General features: G+C 44.1%; 1 protein-coding gene across 1 annotated transcript in view; it reads left to right on the plus strand.

The window, feature by feature from the left end:
* SKAP1 (src kinase associated phosphoprotein 1) overlaps positions 1–27,595 on the plus strand; it is a 291,445-nt gene that overhangs the window by 227,882 nt on the left and 35,968 nt on the right. Inside the window, exons 5-9 of the mRNA XM_040497891.1 lie at positions 13,304–13,381; positions 14,236–14,319; positions 16,988–17,112; positions 20,149–20,212; positions 22,396–22,587. Of these exons, the coding sequence (XP_040353825.1) occupies positions 13,304–13,381; positions 14,236–14,319; positions 16,988–17,112; positions 20,149–20,212; positions 22,396–22,587 (543 nt within the window). The remainder of the gene's footprint in view (positions 1–13,303; positions 13,382–14,235; positions 14,320–16,987; positions 17,113–20,148; positions 20,213–22,395; positions 22,588–27,595) is intronic.

Consider the following 27,595-nt stretch of genomic DNA (forward strand, 5'->3'; position numbering starts at 1 on the left):
AACACACATGACTGGTCTAGTGAGGAAGAAAAGAAAGTTGAGCTTAATGAAGTCCAGTGTCTGTGTCCCTGTGCATGGACAGGAAAGGACGAGTGTTTTATAACTGTTTATTGGAGTTAATGGTAATAAATTCCTCACTTGTGATGCATTAACTTTAATGTTTTCATTACTTGGTGATTTAGGTTTTCCCTTTTCACATTGTAAATCATGTTGTCCCAGTAGCAGAGCAGGTCGAGTGCCTGCCATAATGTTCATAATGCTCAGTGGGGAAAGGAATGTTCTCTTTCTCTCCCCAGCATGGTCTGACAAAAGACACTTTGCGTCATCCAGATTTGCAACTTTCTAAATAAGCAATAAAGACAGACAGACAGATGCATCTGACAGCAGCCTAGCAGAATGTGACAGAGTCTAGTTTAGATCCAGGGAAAGACAGGTCTCCATAGTAACTTTCCAAATGTATTTGGTGCTGAAGGTTCTTTTTTTTTTTTTTTCTCTCTCTCTCTCTCTGTTTGCTGAGTGTGAGCCCTTAGTTAATGAGCTGTGCAAATAGATATTGAGATTTAGTGTTTTTATTTTGCAATTACAGACTTGGTGATTTGGTTGGAAACTTTTGGGTCTAGGAACATCACCCTCGTTTTCCCCTCTTTAATTTTTTTCCTTACAAAGTTTGACTTACTTCAAACTTACATGAGTTTTATCAGGTGAAACAGGAGATTCCAGAAAGATTTTAAATCTCAAATGTGTAACTGATAAGGGAAGGAGGCGATTTTTGCCCTAGAGGTTCCTTATCATAGCCATTGTTTTTGTCCCTGATCGTGTGCCGCTGTACAAAGACACCCACCCAGGGAGCTGGCTGGGAGTGAGGTCTGGCTGGGGAGTGACACTTTGTCCAGTAGATGATACATACCAGGTCAAAGCCACATTGCTAAGATCATTGCATTCCCATCAAGTCCTTCCTGATGGGGTGTGTGAGTTCTCATTAGATCACCCACCCTGAAAAACCCCCGGAGAATCACAATAATTAGTTCCTGAGTCTCCTTTTTGATTTTCTGCTTTGTTTGCTTTAAAAGTTGCCTCGGGGCACCTGGATGGCGCAGTCGGTTAAGCGTCCGGCTTCAGCCAGGTCACGATCTCGCGGTCCGTGAGTTCGAGCCCCGCGTCGGGCTCTGGGCTGATGGCTCGGACCCTGGAGCCTGTTTCCGATTCTGTGTCTCCCTCTCTCTCTGCCCCTCCCCCGTTCATGCTCTGTCTCTCTCTGTCCCAAAAATAAATAAACGTGGAAAAAAAAATTTTTTTTAAAGTTTCCTCAATGCAGCGCTCTGATGATATCTGAATGTCTTTGACCAGAGAGACACAGAGAAGGCAAAATTGTTATCATTTGGCTTCTTCTTGAAATCTTCTGTTTTTGGAGAGTAACTACAATAGAGACTCCAGGATCCTGGTACGCTAATCCCCACATGGGGTTCACCAGCAGCAGTATGAAGTGTTCAGACACCCATGGGATCTTCGCGTATGGGATGCAAAACAAATGGAGACCAAAGAGAAAAATACCATTTTTTTCCTCAGAGAAATAATAAGACTGGGGAAATGCTACAAGAAGAGGTCAAGTTCTCAGCCACTCAAGGCCTGTAGCTCAAAAATCGCCTTCGACAGCTATTTCTGAGAAGTATTTGGTGATCCATTTGTCAGGTTGTTGGCATGTGGCTCGGCCCTTTGCCCGTGTCTGGCTTCCTCCAGATCCCATCCTTTGACGCTCTCCGGAAGCTGATGATGAGGTCTGAGGTGAAGAGAGCCGGGTCTCGGTGAGGCTGTGAAATAGTCTCAGAAACTTCATTCTCTCCAGTTGAGGTTCATGGCATTTTTCCCCAATTTCCCCCCAAAATTCTCTTTGCCCCCCTTCCTGTCATTCTCAGTCCTGTTACTCATCCTGGCTTCTGCACTGCCCGTTTCCTCCTTGCTGTCTTGGCTAACGCTTCTTTCTGCCTTTTTAACTTCTTATTTCACGTTACCAACCTTCAGATTAAAATTGTGAGGTACAGCAGAACAAAAATTACCATTTGTGGCTTAGATGAAAATGATTTATCTAACAAATATTCAACTCCCATATTGCCTGCTTAGACCACAAGTCCCATTAGGCTAGAAGTGGTTGCAGCTTCTCCTAACACACATATTTCGGGCACCTACTGTGTGTACGAGGCCCCTGGGGATACAGGGAGAAATAATGAATAGTGAATTGTACTGCCCTCTATGAAAGGGACCAGATTCCCCACCAGCAGCTTTTCTTTAAGTGTCAAGAAATTAAATAATTAGCACCGAACTCCTCAGCGTTTCCTGTGGTGTATGTTAGGGAAGGATCCTTTTTAATCCCATATCAGTCCAGCAGTTACTTAAGGCACAGCCCTAGCCTGCGATGGGTCTCAGTTGTTCCCATGTTCCGGTTGCCCCTCAGTCTAATTCTTACCCTCCTTAACTAGACAGCTGTGGTGCAAACACTGGCCCGTCCCCCTAGGTGCACAGGTGTACTGGATTCTTCTTTGTTCCCTCCTCTCAATCCAGGTGCTATGATGTTTGTTCACCTAATTTCCTCCGTAGTGTCATGTCTCCACCTACGAATGCAAGACCTACTTTTACCCTCATTCCCCTTTCTAGGCTATCCTTCCTACTGCCTTCTACCTAGACCCACAGCTGTATTCCTTTTTGCAGCAGTAGCCCCTTTTCAATTCCCTTGTTCGTAGTAGCTTTACATAATAACTAAGTCAAGACTGGAGAGTACTGGGGAAAAGGGCCCCTGGGAGCCAAGACTGTGCTATAATAATGCCCTATAGAAAATGGCATTAGAACACAGAAGAGGGAGTGTATAATTCTACATGGCAAAAATAGAAAGATCCAGGGAAGATGTGATATTTGAATTGAGTCTTAAAAGAGACGCCCTTGGGACGCCTGGGTGGCCCAGTAGGTTAAGCAGCTGACTCTTGATTTCAGTTCAGGTCATGAGTTAGAGCCCCGCATCAGTGCAGAACCTGCCTGGGATTCTCTCTCTCTCTCTCTCTCTCTCTCTCTCTCTCCCTCTCTCTGCCCCTCCCCTACTTGAGCACAGGTCTCTCTCTCTCTCTCTCTCTCTCTCTCTCTCTAAATAAACAAACAAACAAACTTAAAAAGGGGTAGGGGGAGCATGCCCTACTTTGAAAGAGAGAGAGGAATTCCCAAAGAGGAAAAACAGATGAGCAAAGTTCTGTAGTGTACAGTACATGGCATGTTCCAGACGGCAGTCTGTTACTTACCGTTGCTGGAGCATTGGGAGGTATGGGGCATAGAAGAAAACTAAACTGGACAATAGGTGAGACCAAATATTTTAAAGTTTTTGTATGCTGGAGAGTTTGATGTTCATCCTATAAGGGATCGGTGATATTCGATACCACCCTATAATGGTTCCCTATAAGTAATGGGGAACCATTAGCTTTAAGCAGGAAGGTGACATGACCACTTCTGTGTTTCAGAAAAATGATTTCTGGCCACAGTATGGTAGACAAATAGAAGGTAAACCAATTTAAAATTTAAAAAAAAATTCTTCCAAACCTAGGCAAGGCTCTTTTCTTTTTTCTTTTCTTTCCCCCGTGTTCTTATCACAGCCCAGCGGAGTAGTAAATAAATAGATTTAGAAATGATATTTTGTCATTCACTTTATAGATATGCTTTTAAATGACACATATCTACCTAATGGTGACCTGACTCAGGACAAGGAGGGAATACAGTGATCCTTCAAAGTTTTGTAAAAAGATGATTTGGCATTTTCCATCCTCTCTACCTACTTATTAGAGTCGCAAGGCCATTTGAAGCCTTGCTGCCTGGATTTGTATGAGGGTTCTCACTTTGTATGATTGCCAGTTACTGTGGTTTGGCTACTAAAGAGACTTCAGGTAGCTTGGATCTTTGTGGTTCTAGGATTCCTAGGATAAAAATAAAGCTTAGGGTGCTGGGTTACAGGTACGCATAATGAACAAAATCAGAAGACACAAGAGACTTTCTGAGTTTAAACAATTTGTGTGGAGATCGCATGACTTCTCAGCCTTTTTCCCACCATGACACATGTCCACCCACATTTATATGCTCAGCCCACTTCCATGGAACACCCGTGATTTTGAAGAAACACGATTTTCTCAAGGAGATAAAGCACTGGGGGAGCTCTTGATTCCCACCATTGTAATAGTGCATCTGATGTATTTAGTACCATAGATTGTAGCATAAGTAAGATAAGCTATAAATTATTTTTCGATTGGCTTTTTCCCTTAAGAAAGCATATCAGAATGCAGATGAATGATATTAGTAAGAAAAACTTTGAATCCATTCTTATTCTAAAAGGGAATTATTTGAAATCTCTGCCCTGTAGATTAACAGCTGCAATTGATCAAAAACACCAATGTGTCATGATTCGATGATTGAGACTTAGTGGATTATTATATGGAGTGAGTCATTCTTTAAAGTGAAATATGTAGGGGTGCCTGGGTGACTCAGTCGGTTAAGCAGCAACTTCGGCTCAGGTCATGATCTCACAATTTGTGGTTCGAGCCCCGCGTTGGGCTCTATGCTGACAGCTCGGAGCCTGGAGCCTGCTTCAGATTCTGGGTCTTCCTCTCTCTCTCTCTCTCTCTCTCTCTCTCTCTCTCTCTCTCTGCCCCACCCACCCCCCATGCTCTGTCTCTCAAGAATGAACAAACGTTAAAAAAATATATTTTTTAAAGTGAAATATGTACACTTAGAAGATGCTGCTGATTACTATTACCATTTATTTAGATGCTAGAAATAGTGTGTTGAAGTTAGCATACCTGGAGTTGGAAGGGCTTTTTTCTAATTCTTTCACTTCTTACAAGTAAAATCCCACTGAACATGAAGACATGGAAGAGGAGCATCCCCTAAGACCACAGGCCCCTCCGACGATTAGTGTGGTGCCTCTTTGTAGAAATAAGAAGGTTCTTCATCCTCCATGAGTCGTCATAGTTTCCATATGTTACCTTGTAGCGTGGCATTGTTGATGGAATGTTTTGTGAAAAGGAACCAACTTGGGGTATTTGGCTTAAAAATCTTACTCCTGGGGCACCTGGGTGGCTCAGTCGGTTGAGCATCCGACTTCAGCCCAGGTCATGATCTCGTGGTTCGTGAGTTCGAGCCCCACATCAGGCTCTGTCCCCCTCTCTCTGCCCTTCCCCCACTTGCAGTCTCTCAAAAACAAACATTTTTCTAAATCTTCTTTCTCTTTAAACCAAGTGCTCTTCCTTAAAGAGTAAATACATCATGTTCAAGATTCTTGCATGAGCCCTACACTGGATACCATTCCTCTAGATACCACTCTTGCATCAAAAGACATCTTCCAAACCTTGGTGACCAAGCACCATTTGTGAGAGCTCCAGGTGGCTTCCTCTTGTATTTTCTTTACCCGTGTATCCTTTTATTGTATTCTCATATGTTCTCTTATTGTGCTCCGTACTGTGTATCTATTGACTTCTTGGATTTTACACAGACCTGCCCTGGAAAGCAATTCCATAGATTAGTCAGCCGGTACATTAAAAAAATTAAATAAATATAGTATCTTAAAACAATTTGGGGGGGTGTTGAGTTTGGTAAGTTCTTTATAGAGTCTGGATACTAATCCTTTATCTGATATGTCATTTGCAAATATCTTCTCCCATTGTATCGGTTGCCTTTTAGTTTTGTTGATTGTTTCCTTTGCTGTGCAGAAGGTTTTTATCTTGATGAGGTCCCTACATGTATAAAGAAGATGCGGTTTATATATACAATGGAATACTACTTGGCAGTGAGAAAGAATGAAGTCTTGTCATTTGCAACAACATGGAGGGAACTGGAGGATATTTATGCTAGTTGAAATAAGTCAGTCAGAGAAAGACAGATATCACGTTTTCACTCATGTGTAGAATTTGAGAAACCTAACAGAAGACCGTGGGGGAAAGGAAGGGGAAAAAAATAATTTCAAGCAGAGAGGGAGGAAAACCATAAGAGACTCTTAAATAGAACAAACTGAAGGTGGATGGGGGGCATGGGGGAGAGGGGGAAATGGGTGATGAGCATTGAGGAGGGCACTTGTTCGGAGGAGCACTGGGTGTTGTATGTAAGCGATGAATCATGGGAATCTACTCCCAAAGCCAAGAGCACACTGTATACACTGTATGTTAGCTAACTTGACAATAAATTGTATTTTTTTAAAAATATTTGTAAAAATAGTAATAATTTTTTTACATCAAGTATTAGAATAACCACACACTTGTCTGCTTCTTTTGCTGTACTTAAATGGGGTCTTTTGTGGGAGAGTGAGGCTGGCAGACCCTGTCTTTCCTCAGCCACCCTGAGTGCGTCTCCTCAACTCAGGCTCAGGGTGATGGAAAGTGCATGGGCTGTTCCAACTGAGCAGGCTTCAGCAAGGTCAGTAATTTCACTAAGACTCAGTTTCCTGGGACACCTGGGTGGCTCAGTCAGTTAAGCATCCAACTTCGGCTCAGGTCATGATCTCTCGGTTTGTGAGTTCGAGCCCCACATCGGGCTCTGTGCTGACAGCTCAGAGCCTGGAGCCTGCTTCGAATTCTGTGTCTCCCCCTCTCTCTGCCCCTCCCATGTTCATGCTCTGTCTCTCTCCATCTCTCAATAACAAATAAATGTTTAAAAAAAATTTTTTTGGGGGGCGCCTGGGTGGCGCAGTCGGTTAAGCGTCCGACTTCAGCCAGGTCACGATCTCGCGGTCCGTGAGTTCGAGCCCCGTGTCGGGCTCTGGGCTGATGGCTCAGAGCCTGGAGCGTGTTTCCGATTCTGTGTCTCCCTCTCTCTCTGCCCCTCGCCCGTTCATGCTCTGTCTCTCTCTGTCCCAAAAATAAATAAACGTTGAAAAAAAAATTTTTTTTTAAATTTTTTTAAGGATTTTAGAAATTTTAAAAAGATTTCCTGGTCTGTAAAGTGCTAATAAAGAGCACTCATAAAGAGTGCTATTAAAGAACTAATAATAATACAGACCTCACAGACTGTTGTGAAGCTCAAATGAGATATAAACATGCTTTATAAAATGCAGATTAAAAGTTTATTTGGTTTTTTCATTAAAACATATTAGTTTTAATTATTGTTTTCGTTTTTTTTTTTTTTAATTTTTCTTTAAACATTTATTTAGCTTTGAGAGAGAGACAGAGTGTGAGTGGGGTCGGGGCAGAGAGAGAGAGAGGGAAACACAGAATCTGAAGCAAGCTGTAAGCTCTGAGCTGTCAGCACAGAGCCCGACGCGGAGCTCGAACTCACAAACCGCGAGACCATGACCTGAGACGAAGTCGGACGCTTAACCGACTGAGCCACCCAGGTGCCCCTATTTTTGAGAGAGAGCGAGCACAAGCGGGGGAGGGTCAGAGAGAAGGAGAGACAGAATCCCAAGCAGGCTCTGCACCATCAGCACAGAGCCCAATGTGAGGGCTCGAACTCACAAACTGAGATCATGACCGGAGCCGAGATCAAGAATCAGATGCTTAACGGACTGTGCCATCCCGGCGCCCCTAGTTTTAATTTTTCCGCTCATCAATTATCTGCCTTTGTTCTTAGTACTACTTATTGGCCTAGAACCTCTCATGAATTTTCTTTATCCTCAGGATAACAAGGTTTCTTCCACAGATTTTTATAGTCTGGTCTGGATTGCCAGATCCAGTAACCTGAATTAACAGATCTTTTTTAAGACCTTAAAAAGTTTGAGGGCCAACAAGAGTCCATCAAGATGTCCCAAATGTTGTCTCCTGTGCTGGTTTGCTTACGGCTAGACCTTCAGTCTCACTCTAATTCCCCTTGTTTTGTTTTCTAGCTTCTTCTGCCACAGCTTGTTGAAGAGTTTGACCAAGTACTTTGAGTCCCCTCCTCTTCCTCTCCTCTGCATCCCAGTTATTCCTCCACGAAATTAAAGCCGTCTGAGCGGTCTTTCTGCATCTCTGAAACTTCCCGATCCGAAGTCGATTATTATTCATGATTTAGAATTTTTCACCTCACATGTGTTACATGTGTTGGTGTAAATTCCTTAATAAGTGAAGCAAAATGACAGGAAAGTGTGAAGGTGTCAACTCAGGTGGGTAGCGAATAGAACCACGGAAGTTAGAATTCTGTGAGGCTGTCCCAAGAGACTAAGGGAGGAAGAGTCTTCAAAACCAACTTCCCTGTTAGTGTCATGCTTCGAAGTTGAACATGCCCGACACCTCAGACTGACTGTCACTTACTGACTGGCTTACTGTCACTTACTGACTGTGACTTACTGACTGGCTCCCGAAAACTGAGAAAAAAAGGCAAAAAAGCAGCCTAGACGTTCAAGAAGCTGAGGGAAAACTGTAATGAACTTATTTTACAAAGGCCACAGAAACCAACTACAAAGGAGATTTAGGACCAACGACCACCAACCAGGAGAATACTACCCTCACCCTCCCTGCAATACTCTCTTCCCCTTTGTACATCTGAGGCATTGTGAACTGTGTGTTTGTCACCCGTCTGCCAATGCACGTACACCAGCCATCTAGACCAGATGGAACCATCTAGACCATCTAGACCATCTATGACCAGATGGAACATAGTTCATCCCCCACCTCCAAATATTAGATTTTCTCCAACCTCATCCACCCAATCCCCTGGGGTCCTTATCACAGGTACTTTAATGGAGGAACCTGATAAACTTCACCCTGCCTGAAATTCACCCCTGGTAGCTCTCAGTCTCTAGGCTGGAGTTTGGTCCCTTTTTCCAAACAATTGGAAAGAACTTGGGTTAAAAGGAAAAGGGACAATGGGAGAAGTCCACAGTTTAAAGGGGGGGGGGGGGGGCAGTTGAACAAAAGATGTTTTTTTTTAAATCATTGATTTGGGGCACCTGGGTGGCTCAGTCGGTTGAGCATCCAACTTCAGCTTAGGTCATGATCCTGTGGTTCGTGAGTTCAAGCCCCACGTCGGGCTCTGTGCTGACCGCTCAGAGCCTGGAGCCTGCTTTAGATCCCGCGTCTCCCTCTCTCTCTGCCTCTCCCTCGCTCACACTCTGTCTCTCTCTCTCAAAAATAAATAAACATAAAAAACTTTTTTTTTCTTAATCATCGATTTTCATTTCAGGTTGGCTTAGCAAGAAACCAGCCAGCTGCGTCTAAGGGAAGTTCACAGGCACCTGCCTGGTTCTGCAGGGGTTGTGACCTTTTTGCAACGAGATTGCATGGCCTCTTGTACTGTTAGCCTTGTGCTGTGGTGTTGCCAAGTGATTTCTCCAATTCTCTTTTCTCAGTGGGCTAGAACGCAGCTGATTAAATAAGCCATGACTCACATAAGCTCCCATGTCTTTTTTATTGACTGCTTTATGGAAATGTATCACACTCAAAGGGTCCCCATTGTTGTTGCTGTCCATAGCTGACTGAAGAGTCATGTTTAGTGCTGAGAGACGGAATCCTAGTCCGTCGTGTTTTATTGCAGAGCTGGGTATGGGTGGGATACAAGGGTTTAAAGGAATCTGGATGAGGAGAGAAAGATGTCCGAGAATTTCTTTTATCTTCATCTGCCACGAAAGTTGGGTGGCCGTCACTTCTAGGTAACACCTTCTCTGCTGATCTTATCTTTATGGCCCCACATCCTTCAGCTAAGTGAATCTTTTCTTTATATGGGCTATTCTGGGAGATTTAGTTAAGTGCAGTGGTAGAGAGAGATGATGACACGAATGTAATTCTGTTTTGTGCTGATACACTGTGATGCACCCTTAGGTTTGTCCAAGAAGGCCATTTCTTCCCAATAAATCTAAATCATTTCTATTTTTTCATTAAGATGGTGATATCTTTTTTTCAGGTAATGGACAAAAAGGCTCGATTATTTTTAAAAATTGTATACTTACATATAAATGTTTTGGCCTTAAAATAGCAACCCATGCAATTATTTGTGGCTTCTTCCTGTTTTTATTATCATCCTACAAAGCATTTACATGCTTCCTATTAGGCATTAAGTAGCTCTGCAGACCTGTTCATTTGCCAGTAGGTGTGGATTCAGGCATACAAGGCTCCTCCTACTTCAATCACCCCGGGACCATGGCCAACGTGGTGCATCCTCAAGATCACTGGTTCTTGATCAGTAGGACACCGAGCTGACACCGAAATAGGAGACAGCTTGATTGCCACAATGGCTTCCCATCTTGGTTGTCTGGATTTATCTGATAGATCATGGAGCTAATGAAATTGAGCTCAGTGTCAACTTACACTGAGAACAATTCTGTTATTAGACTCCCCACACAGTCCCTTGCACACAGAAGACAATCTCTAGAATAGAGATTGCTTTGATTTGATTTCCTAATTGTTTTCCATAGCCATTTCAAACTTCACCTTCGCTTCATCCCATTTTTTCCACTGCCCATAAGGGAAACCAGGGAAGAGAGTTCCTCAGTACAGATTCCCTCTAATAAGAAAGCAACAGAACACGTCTCGCAAAAACCCAGCACATAAAATACCATATCTCTAGCTCTTCAGAATCTGTTGGTGAATGACCAAGAGAGAAAAGTCAGCAGCTCCCTTTTTTCCCAGTTTCAGCAAACTGAGTGTGACTCTTTTCGGAGAGAAGGCGGTGATGGTACTGACCCTAGTTTCCTAGAATTAGTGACTCGAGGTTCAAACGTCTCTGCGGCATTATGTCTTTGTTTTCTTGGTGGTGGCATTCTTGGGTTTCGGTTGGTGGGGAGAGAAAAGCCTCATGCTGATAATGTACTGAAAGTAAATGAAATTAAATAAGCGAAGCAGTGCTCATCACTACTTCCTTCCCCCCTGGGTAATTCAATTCAAGCTCTCTTTCTGATGGCAACTCGCAGGGACTGTCTCTGTCACCCCGCTGGGGCCTGGAGTCTTAACATCTAAATAAAAGTTTCACTCAAGCATTTTTTATGCTCCTGCCAGCAGGATCAGTGAGCTGGTGTGGGCACATTAATGTAATATTCATACTCACAGAATCTCCCCGCACACGAGGCAATGTCTTCCCATTTTCATAATTATAGATGTTCCATAAAATGGCATTTAGATTTGCATTAAAAAAGGAGGTTTGAATTCTAATAGAACGTTTAACATGTCTTTTATGATTCAGACTCTCGGCATCTCTAACTAGAATCTGTGTCTCTAAGTTTAACAAGACCTTAAAACAAGAAAAAGAAAAGAAAAAAAAAAACTGCAAGAAGAAATAGAAACTCCAAGCTTAGGGGATCCTGTTTTTCTCATCTCCCGTGTCTTTCATTTAATTTTTAGGCCTCTAGGAGCAATTTTTGATAGTGCTGCAGAGAGGATAGGCTCTCCTGCAAAGGACCTTCTCAACCATATCAGGCCCTCAACCCGGCCACTCCACCCTCCATAATATCAGTTTCTATTTTCTTGGAGAGCATTTCCAGAGAGGTATTAGAATTTTCAGAAGAGTGGGAGAAATGAAAGGGTCCTAGACAAATGAACTTCCCTTTGCTGCTCTTCATCTCACGTGTGCACCCTGAGACCCATCTGGGAGGATTTATAGCAGCCACAGAGTTCGCTAACCGTAGAGCACACAAATGAAAATAGTCCATGAACAAGGAAGTTGACAATAAGGACAAATAGAAAGAATCAGGCACTTAGACACACTAAAAAAGAAAAGCCCTCCAGATCTCTGTTTAAAACTAAGTTCAAAACAACTTAGAAGCAAAAGGTAATCTTAGTTGCATTTTAAATTGTCTTAAAATGTTATTTTTAGGGGCGCCTGGATGGCTCCGTCGGTTGAGTGTCCAACTCTTGATGTCGGCTCAGGTCATAACCCCAGGGTTATGAGATCAAGTCCCACGTCAGGCTCCACATTGAGTGTGGAGCCTGCTGGAGATTCTCTCTCTCTCTCTCTCTCTCTCTCTCTCTCTCTTTCCCTCCCTCTGCCCCTCCTCTGCTCACACACATGCTCGTGCTCGCTCTCTCTCTCTCTCTAAAATAAAAAAATTCTTAAGTTATTTTTAAACAAGAAATATTTTAAGCAAGAAGTAAACTGCCAGCTCATAGCCACCACTGAATAAATGTTAGTTATTGAAAATTTCAAAAAACAATCGTGTAATTGAAAAAAAAATTACTTCACCCAAAAGTCTCAAGATATTGTATAGGTGACCCAGTTGATTCCTATGTGGTTGTCCCTTCAATTGGTTTGTATTTTGTTTTGCTTTCTAAATCTTTTAAGGGAAACCAAAGGAGCTTTGGTTTTGGAGACTAAAAACAATAAACATTAGGATCCTGCCAGCCCACTCTCCTTATTTCTCCTAATTAAGAAATATGGACCTGGGGGCACCTGGCTGGCTCAGTCGGAAGAGCACACAACTCTTGATCTTGGGGCCATGAGTTCGAGCCCCACATTGGGTGTAGAGATTACCAAAAAAATAAATCAACTTAAAAAAAAGAAATATGGACTCGTATTTTTTTAAGAATTTTTTGTGTTCTTGTTTCATTTGATTTTTTAAGGAGTAAATCCCTTCTTTTTTTGTCCTTTACTCCTCTCTTCTATAAAATAAGTATAAACCTCAGTGGTGAAAGATGGATGAGGATCTTGACTTCTCAATAAATTTGTACCTAACAAGGCTAATTGAAAGTCAAGGATGTTAGCAGCATACGATTAGAGGCTGATGTCAATTCCAGAGTCTTCTCTTGGTAAAGGCTTCTACCATTGTTAGGCTCTTTCCCATACTTGGACAAAACCAGGATTTGGTGGCTATTGTCAGTTCAGCTTGCATAGCCCTTCTTTGTGTGAACTTAATAAAATTTATGTTCACTAATGGCTTTGTGTTTTGGTGTGTGTGTGTGTGTGTGTGTGTGTGTGTGTGTGTGTGTGTGTGTGTTTTAAGAGTGAGTGTGTGTTTATTGCTCTCACGGAGGTGGCTGCGTCTATGGTGAACTCTATCACTCACTAAAGCGTCTCTCTGCTGGTAGCTATTCATTTGACTTTTGATGATCTCAGTGTGGTTATCCAATTTGGAGCTTATCTCCACTGCAAATTCTTAATTCTCTGGAGTCCTTTTCTTGCCAATCAGTACATATTTAGGCTACCTCCCCTTGAACAAGCTAATGTATGTTTAGATCATTGTAAGTGGTTTTAGCATTAGATATAATGAGGGAGAAAGAAAATTTACTCTTTTTCCCCAATCATATAAAAATTATCTTATTTTGTGCTGTGCTTAAGCAATTGCCCTTCTGCACCCCCTTCATTAATGTAGATTATCTAAAGTTGCCTAAATAAATGAAAACTCTGCCAGGTTTCAACAAAGCATGTTTGCCGTTGTTCCTTTCAGGAGTGGAAGACATCACAAGAGGGGCTCAAGAGCTGGATAACATCATCAAGCAGGGATACTTGGAGAAGAAAAGCAAAGGTACTGATCAGACCCACAGGTCTCAGAACAGTCCAGGAAGGGAAGGGAAATGAGGAAAAAGGACTAATGTAGAAAGTGCTGTCTCTATGCCCAATTCTGCGCTCAGGAGCTGGGAGACCAAAAGGAAGGCAAGAGAGAAGTCTGGTGTAGTCCAGCGCCCCCCAAATCTTCAGCAGATTGTGAGTCTCGTCAGAATAGGAACTGGTTCTGCTTTGCTCACCTGGTACACAACAGGTGCTTAATAAGTCCTTGTTGAATGAATTGCCGATGATATTCTTGTTCTCATCTCTCAGTGTGCTCCCATAGAGCAAAACTGTTGTCAAGAGTATCATTTTATATCCTGTGTGAAGCAGCCCAGTTTCAAGTTTCAGAGGAACCCACCTCTTGACCCATCGCTCACTGGATGAGAATAGATACCGCCATCCTAGGCCCAGGGTCCCAAGTTTAGCACTCAAAAAGCAAATTGGCTTTAGTACAAAGAAAGCCTTTCCTGTGCCCATGGCCTGAGCATCAGTTTGGTTTGCTAAAAGGCACCGCATAAAGGGATCATAGAGAATTTGAAAAGCACTGGATGAGATTAGAACCTGAAAGATATCAAGGAAGATAAATAGCGAGACAGCTGTGAGAGGTCAGAACAGGCAAACCCCGTGTAGAATCTGGACCTTTAACGGAGCGAGCCCTCTGGACTCTGAGTCAATATGGGATAACCTGCGGGAGTGAAAGGGAGGGTTTTACAGTCCATTAACCTAGGAAATAAAACAATAACACACTGGACTGTGTGTTGTTGGACTTTACAGACTCTTCAGTGGTTGTAGTTACCTGAATTTATGTCCCCTTACTGCTGTTCCGTTTAGATCATAGTTTCTTTGGATCGGAATGGCAGAAACGATGGTGTGTCATCAGCAGAGGCCTCTTCTACTACTATGCTAACGAGAAAAGTAAGTGTTCTTCATCTGCACAGCAGCAGCTCACTCCTGGATGCAAGCACTTCGTAAATTCTCAAGCACTTAGATCTCAAGATAGCAGTCCTTAACTAACACCCATAAAGGGACATGCTTGGGAGACTGAAAGAGGCTGTTAAGTAATACCTTGTCCGTCACCAAAAACTCAGATGCAATTTAGAAATTATTTTCACTTCAAACACTAGGATGGTGTGGTCAGCATGTCAAAAGGTTGTCTTTTATTATGACTAATAACACAATATTATCAATGTTGAACACTTTGGTATTTTTTTTAAAGAACCTCAAACTCTTTATGGATATTAATAATATAGTTAAAATACTGGGGGAAAAACTTGTGAGAAAGATTTAAACAGCTTGCCAATGGCCCAGAAACAGAACCCTTGGGTCCAGACTCTCGAAGATTATGCTTTCAACTTCATCCTATGGAATGCTGGGAAGTAGTCCCGTGGACATCCCTAGAGCCGTGGAGTGTTGAGACCCAAATGGCTGCTGTGCCCAGGAGACACCCTCCAGCCAGATGGCAGCAGCAGTGAAGTGTTGACTCAGGCCAGAGGCAGCTTCTTAATGAGCCACCATTGAGTCAATCAAGCACACCACTCATACGCTCTCCCGAGAAGGCCTCCCATCCGTGCTTAGCACAGTCACTAAGTTCACGAGAAGAAACAGAGGATATAAGCATAAACCGGAGACAGCGACAACTAAACAAAGCCTAAAAATGATCACTGTCAGTGAACACAAACCTGCAAAGAGGGGATACCCTCCTGCAAAGCATCAGGTCTTGTGGGGACTTTCCTTGGGCTCTGCCACCTCGGCACAGAGGCCAGTGATTCAGAGTACACCCTTCCTTTTCCTTCCAGTCACTCCCCACTTCTCTTCTCTTCCTTCTTTCCCAGGGGGAGGCATCTCCCAATGCCTAGATATCCAGTCTTGGGAATAATCAGATGTCTACCCAATTGCCTTTGGACTTGCCGTGCCTTTGGCATCAAGAACAGCACCTTTGCCAGGTGACCTGGCATCTTTAAGATTTGTGCTTGGGCTTCAAGGCCAGCGGCTCACGCTGCCTCTCTGCCTGCCTCAGGTTATCGCTGGCTTCGTCTTGGGTTCGCCCTTTTATATTCCTCAGAGACTTTCCCACGTAGGGGTGAAGTGTGAAGCCCTACATGGCGATCTTAGCAGCATAGCTCAAAACCTGAGTAACACACCCCCAGCGTCCTTCTGATGCCCAGACCACCATCCGAGCCAGCAACCACAATCTGTTCCCTGAATTCTAGGCATATACAAGCCCGCCAGGGGCAATTTTCTTATTTTAAACCTTAAAACTAATATACCATGTATATCATTGTAAAACTCTTCTTTATGCCAGCTGCATTTAAATAAGTGGTTGGCATATCTGGATATAAACCCAGGTGTCACGTTCATTCATTCCGAATCCTCTACACTCAAGGTGAGAGAGAGGGAGAGGGAGAGACTTGGAGACTTTTATGGACCATTTTGCCGTCAGGCTGAAATAAAACCTGGTGACCAAAGAAACAACAAAACATTTTAGTGGCCAGTTAGAACAAGGAGAGATACTTTAACAAAAAAGATTCCGGTGTCAGAAAGCACTGTTGCATGGCTCCCTTCTCGCCAGTTACTTCTTATTGTGCCCAAGACATTTTCTTAGGATGTAGTGAGTGTTTGTGTGTATTTCCCTTTAGCTCAACCAGGTAAGGATGGAGTCTTTTTCTTTTCTTTTCTTTTCTTTTCTTTTCTTTTCTTTTCTTTTCTTTTCTTTCCTTTTCTTTTCCTAATATTGTCATCCCACTGCCACCTTATCACCATCAGCCTCAAAAAGCATGTATTCAGCAATTCATTCCACATGATGACGGGACACAAATCATCACCCAGGCACTGTGGTTCCACTCCTCTGTATGTTCTGCCTGAACTACACCAGGAGGGCACAAAATCATTGGGAACCACCCCGTCTTTTCCCGTTCCTAGCATTTTATGTTTTAGAAAGAGAGTGACAGCCAGGGTGGTGTCTCCTTTCCCTCCCTTAGGGTCCTTTCCCTCCTTCCTCATCACCCAATGCCACTTCCCAATTTGACCTCTGGGAAGGGGGACAAAATACTGAGTTTTAATCATTCTCCCTCTCGCATGAATTCCCTCCGGACCAGCAGGAGGTAGAGAGCGGTCTGGCCCAAATACCACACGGGGCATAGGAGGGGACCCCGGGAACTCGTGATGCCCCCTGAGCTGCTGTCCCTTCCCCTCAAATGTGAGCTCTGCTGGCCCTGACAGCAATAACGCTGCACGGTTCTGTAATAGCCTTCAAGAGCCTCACGTTTACAGCCACACTCTCCCTGCTGTAATAATTCCTCCTTTCTGTTGTTATAGATCTCTTAACATTCTAATAAATTCTCCATCTCCGTTGTCCTCTTTTGGCAAAATAACCTTTCATGTTGCATTTCCCCAGCTTGGCAGTGATCTCTGCCTCACTGTCATAGTAGCCCCTTCCTGAGCCTCCTTAATGACCTTTCCTTGACTATCGTGGCTCCTCGGGGACAGAACAGCTGTTGCTGTGCTTTTAGCTTACATACCAGAGAGGACGCCTTCCCTTGGTCGCATCTTCTCTAGGGACACAGGGGGTTTTCCTGTCTTGCAGGCAAGCAGCCCAAAGGGACCTTTCTCATTAAGGACTACAGTGTCCGGATGGCCCCGCACCTGCGAAAAGATTCCAAGAAAGACTCCTGCTTTGAACTGACCTCCCAGGACAGGCGCAGCTATGAGGTAGGATGAGCCGAGGAGACGGTCGGTCCTCACTGCTTTGTAGTTTCGCTCCACTTTTGTGTGCGAGCTGGGGGTGCTATGCTGGGTTCCATCCTTTCTTCATTACCTGCTCACTTCTTACCAGGACCTTCTTTCTTGACATGTCTTCACCTGTGCCATGTGGTGCCCTCCCTCCTGCTCTGTGTTGTCACTCTCATCCTAGATTACCGCCTTTGGTTGGCTTCCACCTCCTCACCCCTCCCCTTCCTGGTCTCACTCCATAGGTGAGAGTCTTGTCTGTTGCAGCACACAACCCAGTTCCTCATTCGTCATCTCTAACTTCACCGCTTTAATTCCCATTCTCTTCACTCGTTCCCTGATTATCTTCACTTCCTTCCATGACATCCAGAAAGAGAAAAATCTGACTGTAGAGTGAAAAATAACTTATTTTCCCGTATTCATCTCGCTATCCAAAATAATCTTCCTGTGTGTAGACACACTGCGTATCTCTGGAAGGATTTCTACGATGTAGGTGACAATGATTAGTGAGTAGTAACAGTGATAACTGGAGGGACTAGAGGACCTGCTCTGGGGTGGGAAAGGCTGATTCTTCATTGCGTTCATTCTTATATATTTGATATGATATAGTAGGTAATATAATAAGTAGTGGATTTAACTAAAGGAATAAAAAGCTCTGAATAAGGGAATGTCATGAGTTTCACCAAAAATATATTTTTACATGTGTGTGTATGTGTACAAATATCGTTTCCTGGTTGTTAGTAATTTTTATCTTATCACGATTTTACTGAAACAATTTTTTTTTACCTTTATTTTTGAGACAGAGAGAGACAGAGCATGAACAGGGGAGGGTCAGAGAGAGGGAGACACAGAATCCGAAGCAGGCTCCAGGCTCCGAGCGGTCAGCACAGAGCCCGATGAGGGGCTCAAACTCACGGACCGCGAGATCATGACCTGAGCTGAAGTCGGCCGCTTAACCAACTGAGCCACCCAGGCACCCCACTAAAACCATTCTTTAGCTAACTTATGGAAAATGAGAAAAGCTATGCTAAGGTTAATATTAAGGGTAATATCACTCACTTGAGTAAGCCTTTGACTCTTCAGATGGCTCTCAGTACCCATCGTTTTATGTTTCTACAGTATCTTAACTCTCGTTTTGATAAAAACAACCTAGGTCTTCAATATGCAATTTCAAAATTTTATTTATTTATTTAATGTTTATTTATTTTTGAGAGACAGAGAGAGACAGAGCACGAGTGGGGGAGAGAGAGAGGGAGACACAGAATCCCAAGCAGGCTCCAGGCTCTGAGCTGTCAGCACAGAGCCCGACGCGGGGCTCCAACTCACGGACCGCGAGATCATGACCTGAGCCGAAGTCTGACGCTTAACTGACTGAGCCACGCAGGCGCCCCCCGCCCCCGCAAATTTTTTATCTTAACACTAAACTTTGCTAGAGAATCCTTTATAGATATGTACGTAATAGATGAATGTACTTGGTATGTTTCTAAGTTATTTTTATTTTTCAGTATTGATGGTGCCTCCTCCAGATAAAAATTTATATGACAAGTCTAAATCAATTTCCTTAGATATTTTTTATGGAAATGAGTTTTTAAGAAATCAAGAATGACAATGTCTATTAATAAGTATTAAGCAGGAATCTAGGTTTCTTACACAGCACATATCTTTGTCTTACCCTAATGGCCAGATGATAAAAATGTTTTTCAGGAACAGTCACTTCAAGTTGATTCATTTAAAATAAAAAATTACTAAGGCTTGCTGCTTGACTGGCTGGTTTTGTGAATCAGAATGTAGAGTTTGTTTACTTCTTTTCTTTGGCCCATTGAACCCAAGTCATTACCATGGTCTGTGGATTCTTCCTCTACGATATCTTTTGGATCTTTGCCTTCTTACTTATTCCCACAGCCATCACAATGGCCACCCTCATCACCTCCCCCAGAGGACTAGTTAAATAGCCTTCTAGCTGGTCTTCTGTCTCCCATTCCTCCCTGTTCAAACCCCTCCTACCCACAACTATTGAAAGAGAGATCTCCTGCTCCTTTTGCTAGAATTTACGGTGGTTTCCTATTGCCTGCATTTTAGGTTGAACTCCTAGTACTCAGAGCCCTCTCATCAACTCCTCCCTGACCCCGCAGCACTCCGGCATCACCTGTCACTGTCCTCCAGTCAAACTGATCTGCCTTCCTTCCCCCACACACAGTGGACTCATTCCTAATCCTCTGCACATGGTTCCCTCCAGCAGGCAGTTTCTGCCAACTCTTTTAAAATCCAACCAAAACAGGGGCACCTGAGTGGCTCAAGTCGGTTGAGCGTCTGACTTGTGCTCAGGTCATGATCTCCCAACTCACGAGCTTGAGCCCCACATCAGGCTCTGTGCTGACAGCTCGGAGCCTGGAGCCTGCTTCGGATTCTGTGTCTCCCTCTCTCTCTGCCCCTCCCCCATCCATTCTCTGTCTCTCTCGAAAATAAATAAACATTAAAAAAAAAAACAAACATTAAAATAAATAAATAAGTAAAATCCAACCAAAACAGTATTACTTCAACAAGCTTCTCTGGCTTACTCCAGGTGACAGTAAGTGCTCCTTTGCTCTCTCAGCATCTATCTGTTACCAGATGAACATTCTTTGTAGTGTTCCCATCTCAAGTGTGTATATTGTCTCCCTAACTGATGCATTGTTCTTTGCAGTCAGGAATTTTGGGTTGCTTTTTCTTTTTTTTTCCTGTAAACGTTTCTCAAAGTAATGTCTGACGAATGCATGGATAATCGAATGAATGCACATGAACATGAATGTCCGGACTCAAATAGTAGTCCACATTGGGTGTACAGAATTGCTGAAGGGAAATACCACTCTGAGTAAGATGTTGGTCTTTTTTCTACATAGTTAAGCAGAGAATCTTGAGCCTTCAACTTGACTCCGCAACTTAACTCACAAAGCTCTCCTCTTTGAACCTCCCTATGGGATTCATGGAAATTTTATGAATTCATGAAGGTAATAAATTAATTCACTAATTTTTCTTTAGTTTACAGCTGCTAATCCAGCTGAGGCCAGAGACTGGGTGGATCAAATAAGTTTCTTGTTAAAGGGTAAGTATCATTACTACAGAAACAATACTTAAGTGGATTTGCAGTTGAAGTTATATTGCATAAATATAATCCACAGCCTTCAATCTGTACTTCTTACCTGTTTGTTCGGCCTTCTACCAGCCTTATGTTATAACAACAAATAGTACCACGTTATGAATCAGAAAGTAATGAATCAACGTGGAGTTGATTCAAGTTGATTCAAGTATGAATCAACGTGGAGATGACCTCTGTAATATCCGTACCCACTAGACAAGGAGATTTTGAAAACCAGCTTAGCTCAATTAGGTGTCTTCTAACCCCTTATATTCTGGAAAGGAAAGTTGTGATATCAAACATAAAGTTGCCTAGACGCAATTTAGGTCCCAAATCTTCTCGTTTCTTACAACTTAGTAAGAAGTAGAAATCTACTCTCATCGAAGTGGCCTTCATGGCCATTGGACATTAGAAGCAAATTGTTCTTTCCCAAACCACAATAAAACGTTCCTTGCTTTGGGATGGGAAGTCCTCCTGCCTGAAGATGTTAAATGACCACTCTTAGAGTGCCCTCTGCTGGGGCCGACCTGTAGGCACAGCGGTGCCAGTGGCCCTGGAAGTCTAGTCCGGAGTGGCCTGACAGGTAGAGGTAGCCGACTTGAGTCTGTCGCTTGGCATCAGATAACCCACGATACGCCATCATGGCAAGACCCTGCCGCTGCAGAAAGGCAGAAACACCAACTTTATACATGCGCCAAGACCTAAGGAGGAGCACATCAACCCAAAAACACCGAGCCTTTTCGTCTCTGTTTTTTATTCTGCTGTGAGATTTTATTGTGGAGAAAAAGAAGGAAGCACCAGAGCCTTAATTACAAGAATTGCCTATTTTACTCGGTTTATGCCTTTGCTATCACAAAAACAAACTATTGCATCTACCAAGAGCGTCACGTATAATAGACTGGAACTAGGCAAACATGAACATTGATGGCGAGACTACAGGGTACACTCTCATCTAGGTGCCTTGGATTTATGCGTGTAATATACCCCTAAGTGTGTAAGCCTCAATAAAACTCAAAGCAGCTTTATTGAGCTGTACCCTGTGGTACTTTCAGAATCCCACATTGAAGAAATTATTCATTCCATTTTATTTTAAAACAAACAAAATAATAACATATGGTTTAAGCCACAAATGTGTCTTTGATCCCTTCCTCAAATGAGGTGGCCCCAGAATTCAGATGAAAATTGTTGCAAAATCTTTATTAAATGCCTAATCAAGCCAAACAGCTTTATAGTGTTTTGAAATGAACGTTAGATGTCTCTCCATCCTTTCCTTCCCCAGGGTACCCTGACGGCACTCGCCCATCCTGCAGAGGCCCCTCAGCAGGGTTTCAGAGAGCATTCTGTCCTAGACATCAGAGCATGAACCTTCCCAGTTCCCCATTAAAATAAAAAACCAATCTCCTTCTCCTGCCCTGTGCTCCCCAGTGCCGCAACGGCTCAACATCCTCTGTGCGATGACCCACTTTGAGGTCAGCCAGACTGTGCGGTTGCAAAAGGGCATGGTAACCAACACAGCTCAGCCATTCTATTTGGTCTTGCATTACTGTTACATTTTTCTGTATCTCACTTTCTCCTCTTCTTCCACGTTTTCCTGTTTTTCCTCTTCATAAACAAACTTGTCTGACACTCCGATCTTGTGAGATCATGGAGGAGATGAGCTTCTGGCAGCCCAGCTACCCTGTGGAAGCTGCCATAGTCCCCACAGCTCCGTGCCCCCTGGAGAAGCACAGGCCATCACTCACCCTTCCAGTTTTCTACTTGGCAAACAGTGTGCAGCACGCTGGCATTTCCTCTTCTGGCCTATTTTCTTCCCTTCGCCTTCGCCTCATGCGCTCAGTCGCACACTCCTACTTTCCAGAGCTGCTTCATCCTGATCAAGTTTTATTGCAAGGAAGGATTTATGTTGACGGTTTAAACCTGACACGGTGCTAGTCTGGCCTTTTCTGTAGATTTCCTGCCACCGAGGCCCACATTAGAAATCACAGCACTTAACCTGGTGTTTCATTTTCCTTTGACATATTTTATTCTCATCCCTCCTCCTCCTCCTCCTCCTCCTCCTCCTCCTCCCTCCCTCCCTCCCTCTTTCCTTCCCTGCCTTATTCTTTTCTTTTTCTCCCCGTCTTGATTCATTATCATCTCTGCCCTGGCAGATCTGAGCTCCTTAACCATTCCATATGAAGAGGAGGAGGAAAAGGAGGAAGAAGAAGAGATGTATGACGATATTGATGGCCTTGACTCCCCGAATTCCAGTTCCCAGTGCAGACCCGTCATCTTGCCTGGGAGTGTGGGGCTAAAAGAGCCCACAAAGGAGGAGGAAGAAGATATTTATGAAGTCTTGCCAGGTGAGAAATTTTATCTTCTGGTTATCTGCCATTAGTTTTAGAAATTCTTGACCTGGTGGAAGAATATAAGTTTGAACCCTCCCGAGGAAGCCAAATCTCTGAAGAAAAGAGTACAAGGAAGCTTCAGTGGCGCCTCCATGATCCCCAGTCCAGAGGCTCTCCCTAGCTCTGGGAGCAGGATGAAGTGATCCGGGAGTGTCTTTCACCATTGCCATGTGAAGTAGCCTCTCACACACGGCAGCGAGGTTAAAGAGTCAAGAATGCTCACGTTGGCCTCCGTTGGCTTGCTCTGGATCTTGAGCTGGGTCATCAAAACTCTCTAGTCTCAACTTCTTGTCTGTGTAAATGTGAGAGTAAGGTAAAGTCGTCTCAAAATGATGAAGGGGTTATCAGAAGCCTGAAGGAACATAGATCAGTGCTGACAAACCTTCTGCGTAACCTGAGAAGACCCTGACGGAGCACAACACAGGAGGACCTAGTTCAGACATACCACAAGTCAGACCGCATCTCTTACACATAAACCTGTTTCCTCTGCCCACCATTACAGCAAGCCCAGGTACAGATTTCTTTTCTTCCAAAGGCATGATAGCTGGCATCTCAAAAAACGTATAGTCATCACTGCTTCCGCCTAGCCACTTCTTGTGGGAACGGCAGCAGCTGTTGAACAGCGCAGAGCACAGTGGGGGTCAGACTGTGGAAAACCGAAGCCTGAGCCTTTTAATTGTGAGGTAGTTAGACCACAGGAACGCTGAATCTTCAAGTCCATTCAGAAAGATCGCTCCTGTGGAAATTTGCCAGGAGTTCAGTGCTCTGCTGAGAAATTCAAGTTAAGCCTAAATTTATAGCAAGTTAAACCTCGATCCCAGATGAACTTAGGAACTAAGGTGAATCTAACACTCGGGCCCCTGAAGACAGGGCTGGTTGCTAAAAAGCACGGTCAGTAAGCAACTGGCATTTCAAGTCTTCCTGAGAAGAGGGTCCAATCCTGTCAGCACTGCATTCGCCTTTTCCCTGGGGGGCGGGGGTTGGGGGTGGGGAGCCACGTCATTGCTTCCTGAGTCAAGGAGCAAGGCTGTGGCTGCGAGGCTCCTTCCTGCTGGGGACCTCACCCACCTCCCCACCCTCCAGGGAAGGCCTGCTTCTCCTCCTCACACTTTCAGCCTCTGCCAGCCCCGACTTCCCCTGCCTTTTTGTTGTGTTTTATTATGCAAATGATATCTTGGTTGAGGTCGAGCCATTTCTTGTGTCTGAAGTTAAAAAAAAAAAAAATGATAATTTCCTCAGCAAGTCATTGTCGTTAATGAAGTTTTACAAAAACAGATACAACCAAAGGAAAATAAAATTTCACAGGTGATAAATTTTTCCAATTTCCCTGGCAGAATTCGATAGGATTGTTAAATTAAGAGTGAAGGTGTCTGTTAGAAAGCAACGAGCAGTGATGGGTAATTTTATAGAGTGGAAAATTGAATCAAATTGCTACATTAAAACACAGCTCCTCTGAGAATCTTCCCTTTCACAGGCTGCTCCATTGCAACAGCAGGGTGCAGAAATGGATCTAATTCACAACACTCCCTAAAAGGAGATGTACTCCCCAAGTTGGCCAGAATCTTCTTAAGGAGCTCATAGCCTACCCACTCCCGTCCAGGCTGGGGGAAATAGCTGGGTGACACTCCGCTTTGGGTCACAGCTGTGGAAGAGTGCTCTGGGAAAACCTCACTGAACCACTCAGCCTTGTGGGAAGCAAACAAGGGCCTTTTCATGTACTACGTTTAGTTCTCAAAGAGGCCAGAGAGGAGGGGGCTGATGCTCAGAGCAAAGGAGAGGAAAGAGAAGGAGCCTCAGGAAACGAGATGAGTTTGAGACCATCACCTTACTCCAGACGATGGATCGATGAGTATGTGATTGGCTTCTTAAAGACCATTCTTCCCTTGCCTCCTTAACTCCGACCTGTGGCCATCACGGCACTGCCGAGGGTCCCAGGGCATTCCTCCAAAATTCACGGCAGGTCAGATGTTGGGGTGGGCTCCAAGAGCATGGCAACTGGTCTGCTTTCTCCGGGAAAGCCATAGCCTCTGCTCACAACAACCGTCCCTTGAACATGAGGAAGCCACACTGCAGAGAGCCAGAGCAACTTACTTGCTTTTGTAAGTTTCCAAAGGACGGTGCTGTACCCAGCCAACAGGTTCTCTCCTGAAAGCCTCTATCCATCACAGTCTTTAGAGACAGCACTGGAGGTGGGCTGTATTGGCATTGAATGATGATATGAATATTTGAGTCCCAAGTCTCCATCACCCAGCCTCCCATCCACCCACTCAGCTTGTCGCCTCTGAAGTTTCTGTTCGTTATGCAAGTGCCACACTACCAGTCCTGGAGGCAGTGAAAGGGAAAATGAGGGGGCCTGACGTTACCTACCCACTGCTCCATCTCACAAGATCTACCAAGCAGCGGCAGGTGAGAGACAGCAAGATACTGCAGGAAAAAGTGCTGGCTCTAAGTCAGAATGCACCTGCTCAGCCACCTGCTAGCTATGAGACCTTGCGCAAGTTATTAGCCCTCTCTGTGTGTGATTTTCCCACCTGTACAATGGGGATAACAATAGTACCTATCATAGAGAAAGGCTGTGAGAAGCCTGGAACTGTAGTGTATAAAGCACTTAGAACCGAGCCCTGGCATACTGTGAGTACTCAGTAAAGGCTGGCTACTAGTAATTTGGTGGCATGTAAATAAGAAGTGTTACCTCCTTGAAAAATTGAGGAATGGCTAGTTCCCCACCCCTGCCAACCAAACCTGAGACAGTCCAGTTGGACATTTTCAGCTATACGTACGAAGCAGGTGAAATTGAAAATCCTGAGCAGATGGCGTGTGGACTGCACCTTCTGCTCAGGCCCGTTTTTACTGCAAGGACAGGTGCTGGGTGGAGGGACGGCCAGCGGGAACGTGGGGCTGTGCTAACACTGCATACCCATCCGAAGTCAAATGACTTGGGCTCCTAACATTCGTCTCATTATAACAGGTATATGTGCTTTGAGGAAGATACTTGGCATTGGTGGTTCTGCCCCTCCTTCGCCTTTGGGCTGGGGCCTACAGAAGCCTCCTTGTCTCTATGGGGAGACCATGGAAGTGAGGTCTCCCTCCCAGAATATAATTTCAGTGAGCTTCCTAGTAGAGAGAAAAGTGCTTATCACACATACCAAGTCAATACAAAAATTTTTTTCCTAATCAGAATAATGTATGGGTCATCAAATTAAATGTGCGACATCACATTGATCATGGGATAATTAGCATTTGCTACGTGGCTGGCACCGTCCTTCCCATGAGGGAAAACCAGAGCATTCGAGGTTTTCGGCCAAGACCACAAAAATGTTAGTCCTGGGTAATATGGTTTCAAGGTTGGTATCCAGTGGGATTTCTGAACATCCGTGTTGAGCATATGGGGGCCCTTGATTTTTAAGATCTCATTTGCAGTAGATTAAACTGTAGGGACCCGCCACAAAGAAATGCTTTTAAAGCGATGTGTGGGAGACAGGAGGCTTTTCTGAGCCGTCTCTCACCCCTCCCTGCAATTATTTTACAGGCTAGCACAGGCCCAGTTTTGTGATTCAATATTCCATAAAAGGACAACTTTTATCAGGTTTCATTTTGTCTGGGGCCTCAAAGCTGGGATCCCGCAAGACGCCAGAGACCACTGTACAGCTTTAACTGGGGCCTTACAGCAGCTGCAGTGACAACAGAATCTGACTCTGTTCTCCAGAGAGCTTTCAGGAGAGCAAACGGGAAGAGAGACACAGAGTTCTCCCTAGGAATTTCTGTGTGCATTCCAATGCTGCCCACACTGCCCGGGAGGGTTATTACAGAACCAGAAACCAGATTGCTTTATAATAAAGCATATAACTGGTGTTTTGTTTTTTTTTTAATTTAAGTCAAATGAAAACAAGCATTCTGTGAAATTCTTTTTCCCCCTGTACTGTTGTCCAGACCCACAGGAAGAGGGAATGGTGATAGTGGGTCTAAGGAAAGAAAAAAGAAAAGAAAAGAAAAGAAAAGAAAAGAAAAGAAAAGAAAAGAAAAGAAAAGAAAAGAAAAGAAAAGAAAAGAAAAGAAGAAAAAAGGAAAGGAAAGGAAAGGAAAGAAACAGACACCAAAAACACAAAGTTTAGGGGTGTCTGGGTGGCTCAGTTGGTTGAGCATCTGGCTCTTGATTTTGGCTCAGGTCATGATCTCATAGTTTGTGGGACTGAGCCCTGCATCGGGCTCTGCACTGAAAGTGCAGAGCCTGCCTGGAATTCTCTCTCGCTCTCTATTTCTCTCTCTCTCTCTCTCTCTCTCTCTCTCTCTCTCTGTCTCCCTCTCTCTCCTCCTCCCTCTCTGTCTCTGCCTCTCCCCTGCTTACACACTCTCTTTCTCAAAATAAGTTAATAAACATTTAAAAAAAGAAAACCAGGGTACCTGGGTGGCTCAGTATGTTAAGCATCCAACTTCAGCTCAGGTCATGATCTCACGGTTCATGAGTTCAAGCCCCACATTGGGCCCTGTGCTGACAGCTCAGAGCCTGGAGCCTGCTTCAGATTCTGTGACTCCCTCTCTCTCTGTCCCTCCCCCACTCCCATCAGAAAAATAAATAAATAAAAATTAAAGCAATTGTTTTAATAAATAAATAAACCACAAAGCTTATGAAGAAGGGATTTTTCAATTTCAAAGAAAAGCAACACTCCATCAAAGCATCAATGCCATCATCAGCCCTAAGCTTCCTGGCCAGGTTCTCTCTCACTCCTATCCACACTGGGCCCTAGCCACAAGGGCTCTTTGACCAGCACCAAAACCAGAACATGACCATGATCATGACCATGACCAGCACCAGAATCATGCTGACTTTTTGGTTTGGTTTTGTTTTTCACCTGGAATATCCTCCCTGAGTTCACCCTATGAAGCCCCCCTACGCATTCTGCTTAAAACATGTCTTGGGGCGCCTGGGTGGCGCAGTCGGTTAAGCGTCCGACTTCAGCCAGGT

This window comes from Herpailurus yagouaroundi, unplaced genomic scaffold (genome assembly GCF_014898765.1).
Source record: "Herpailurus yagouaroundi ecotype Mexico unplaced genomic scaffold, PumYag 189, whole genome shotgun sequence".
Classification (NCBI taxonomy): Eukaryota; Metazoa; Chordata; class Mammalia; order Carnivora; family Felidae; genus Herpailurus; species Herpailurus yagouaroundi.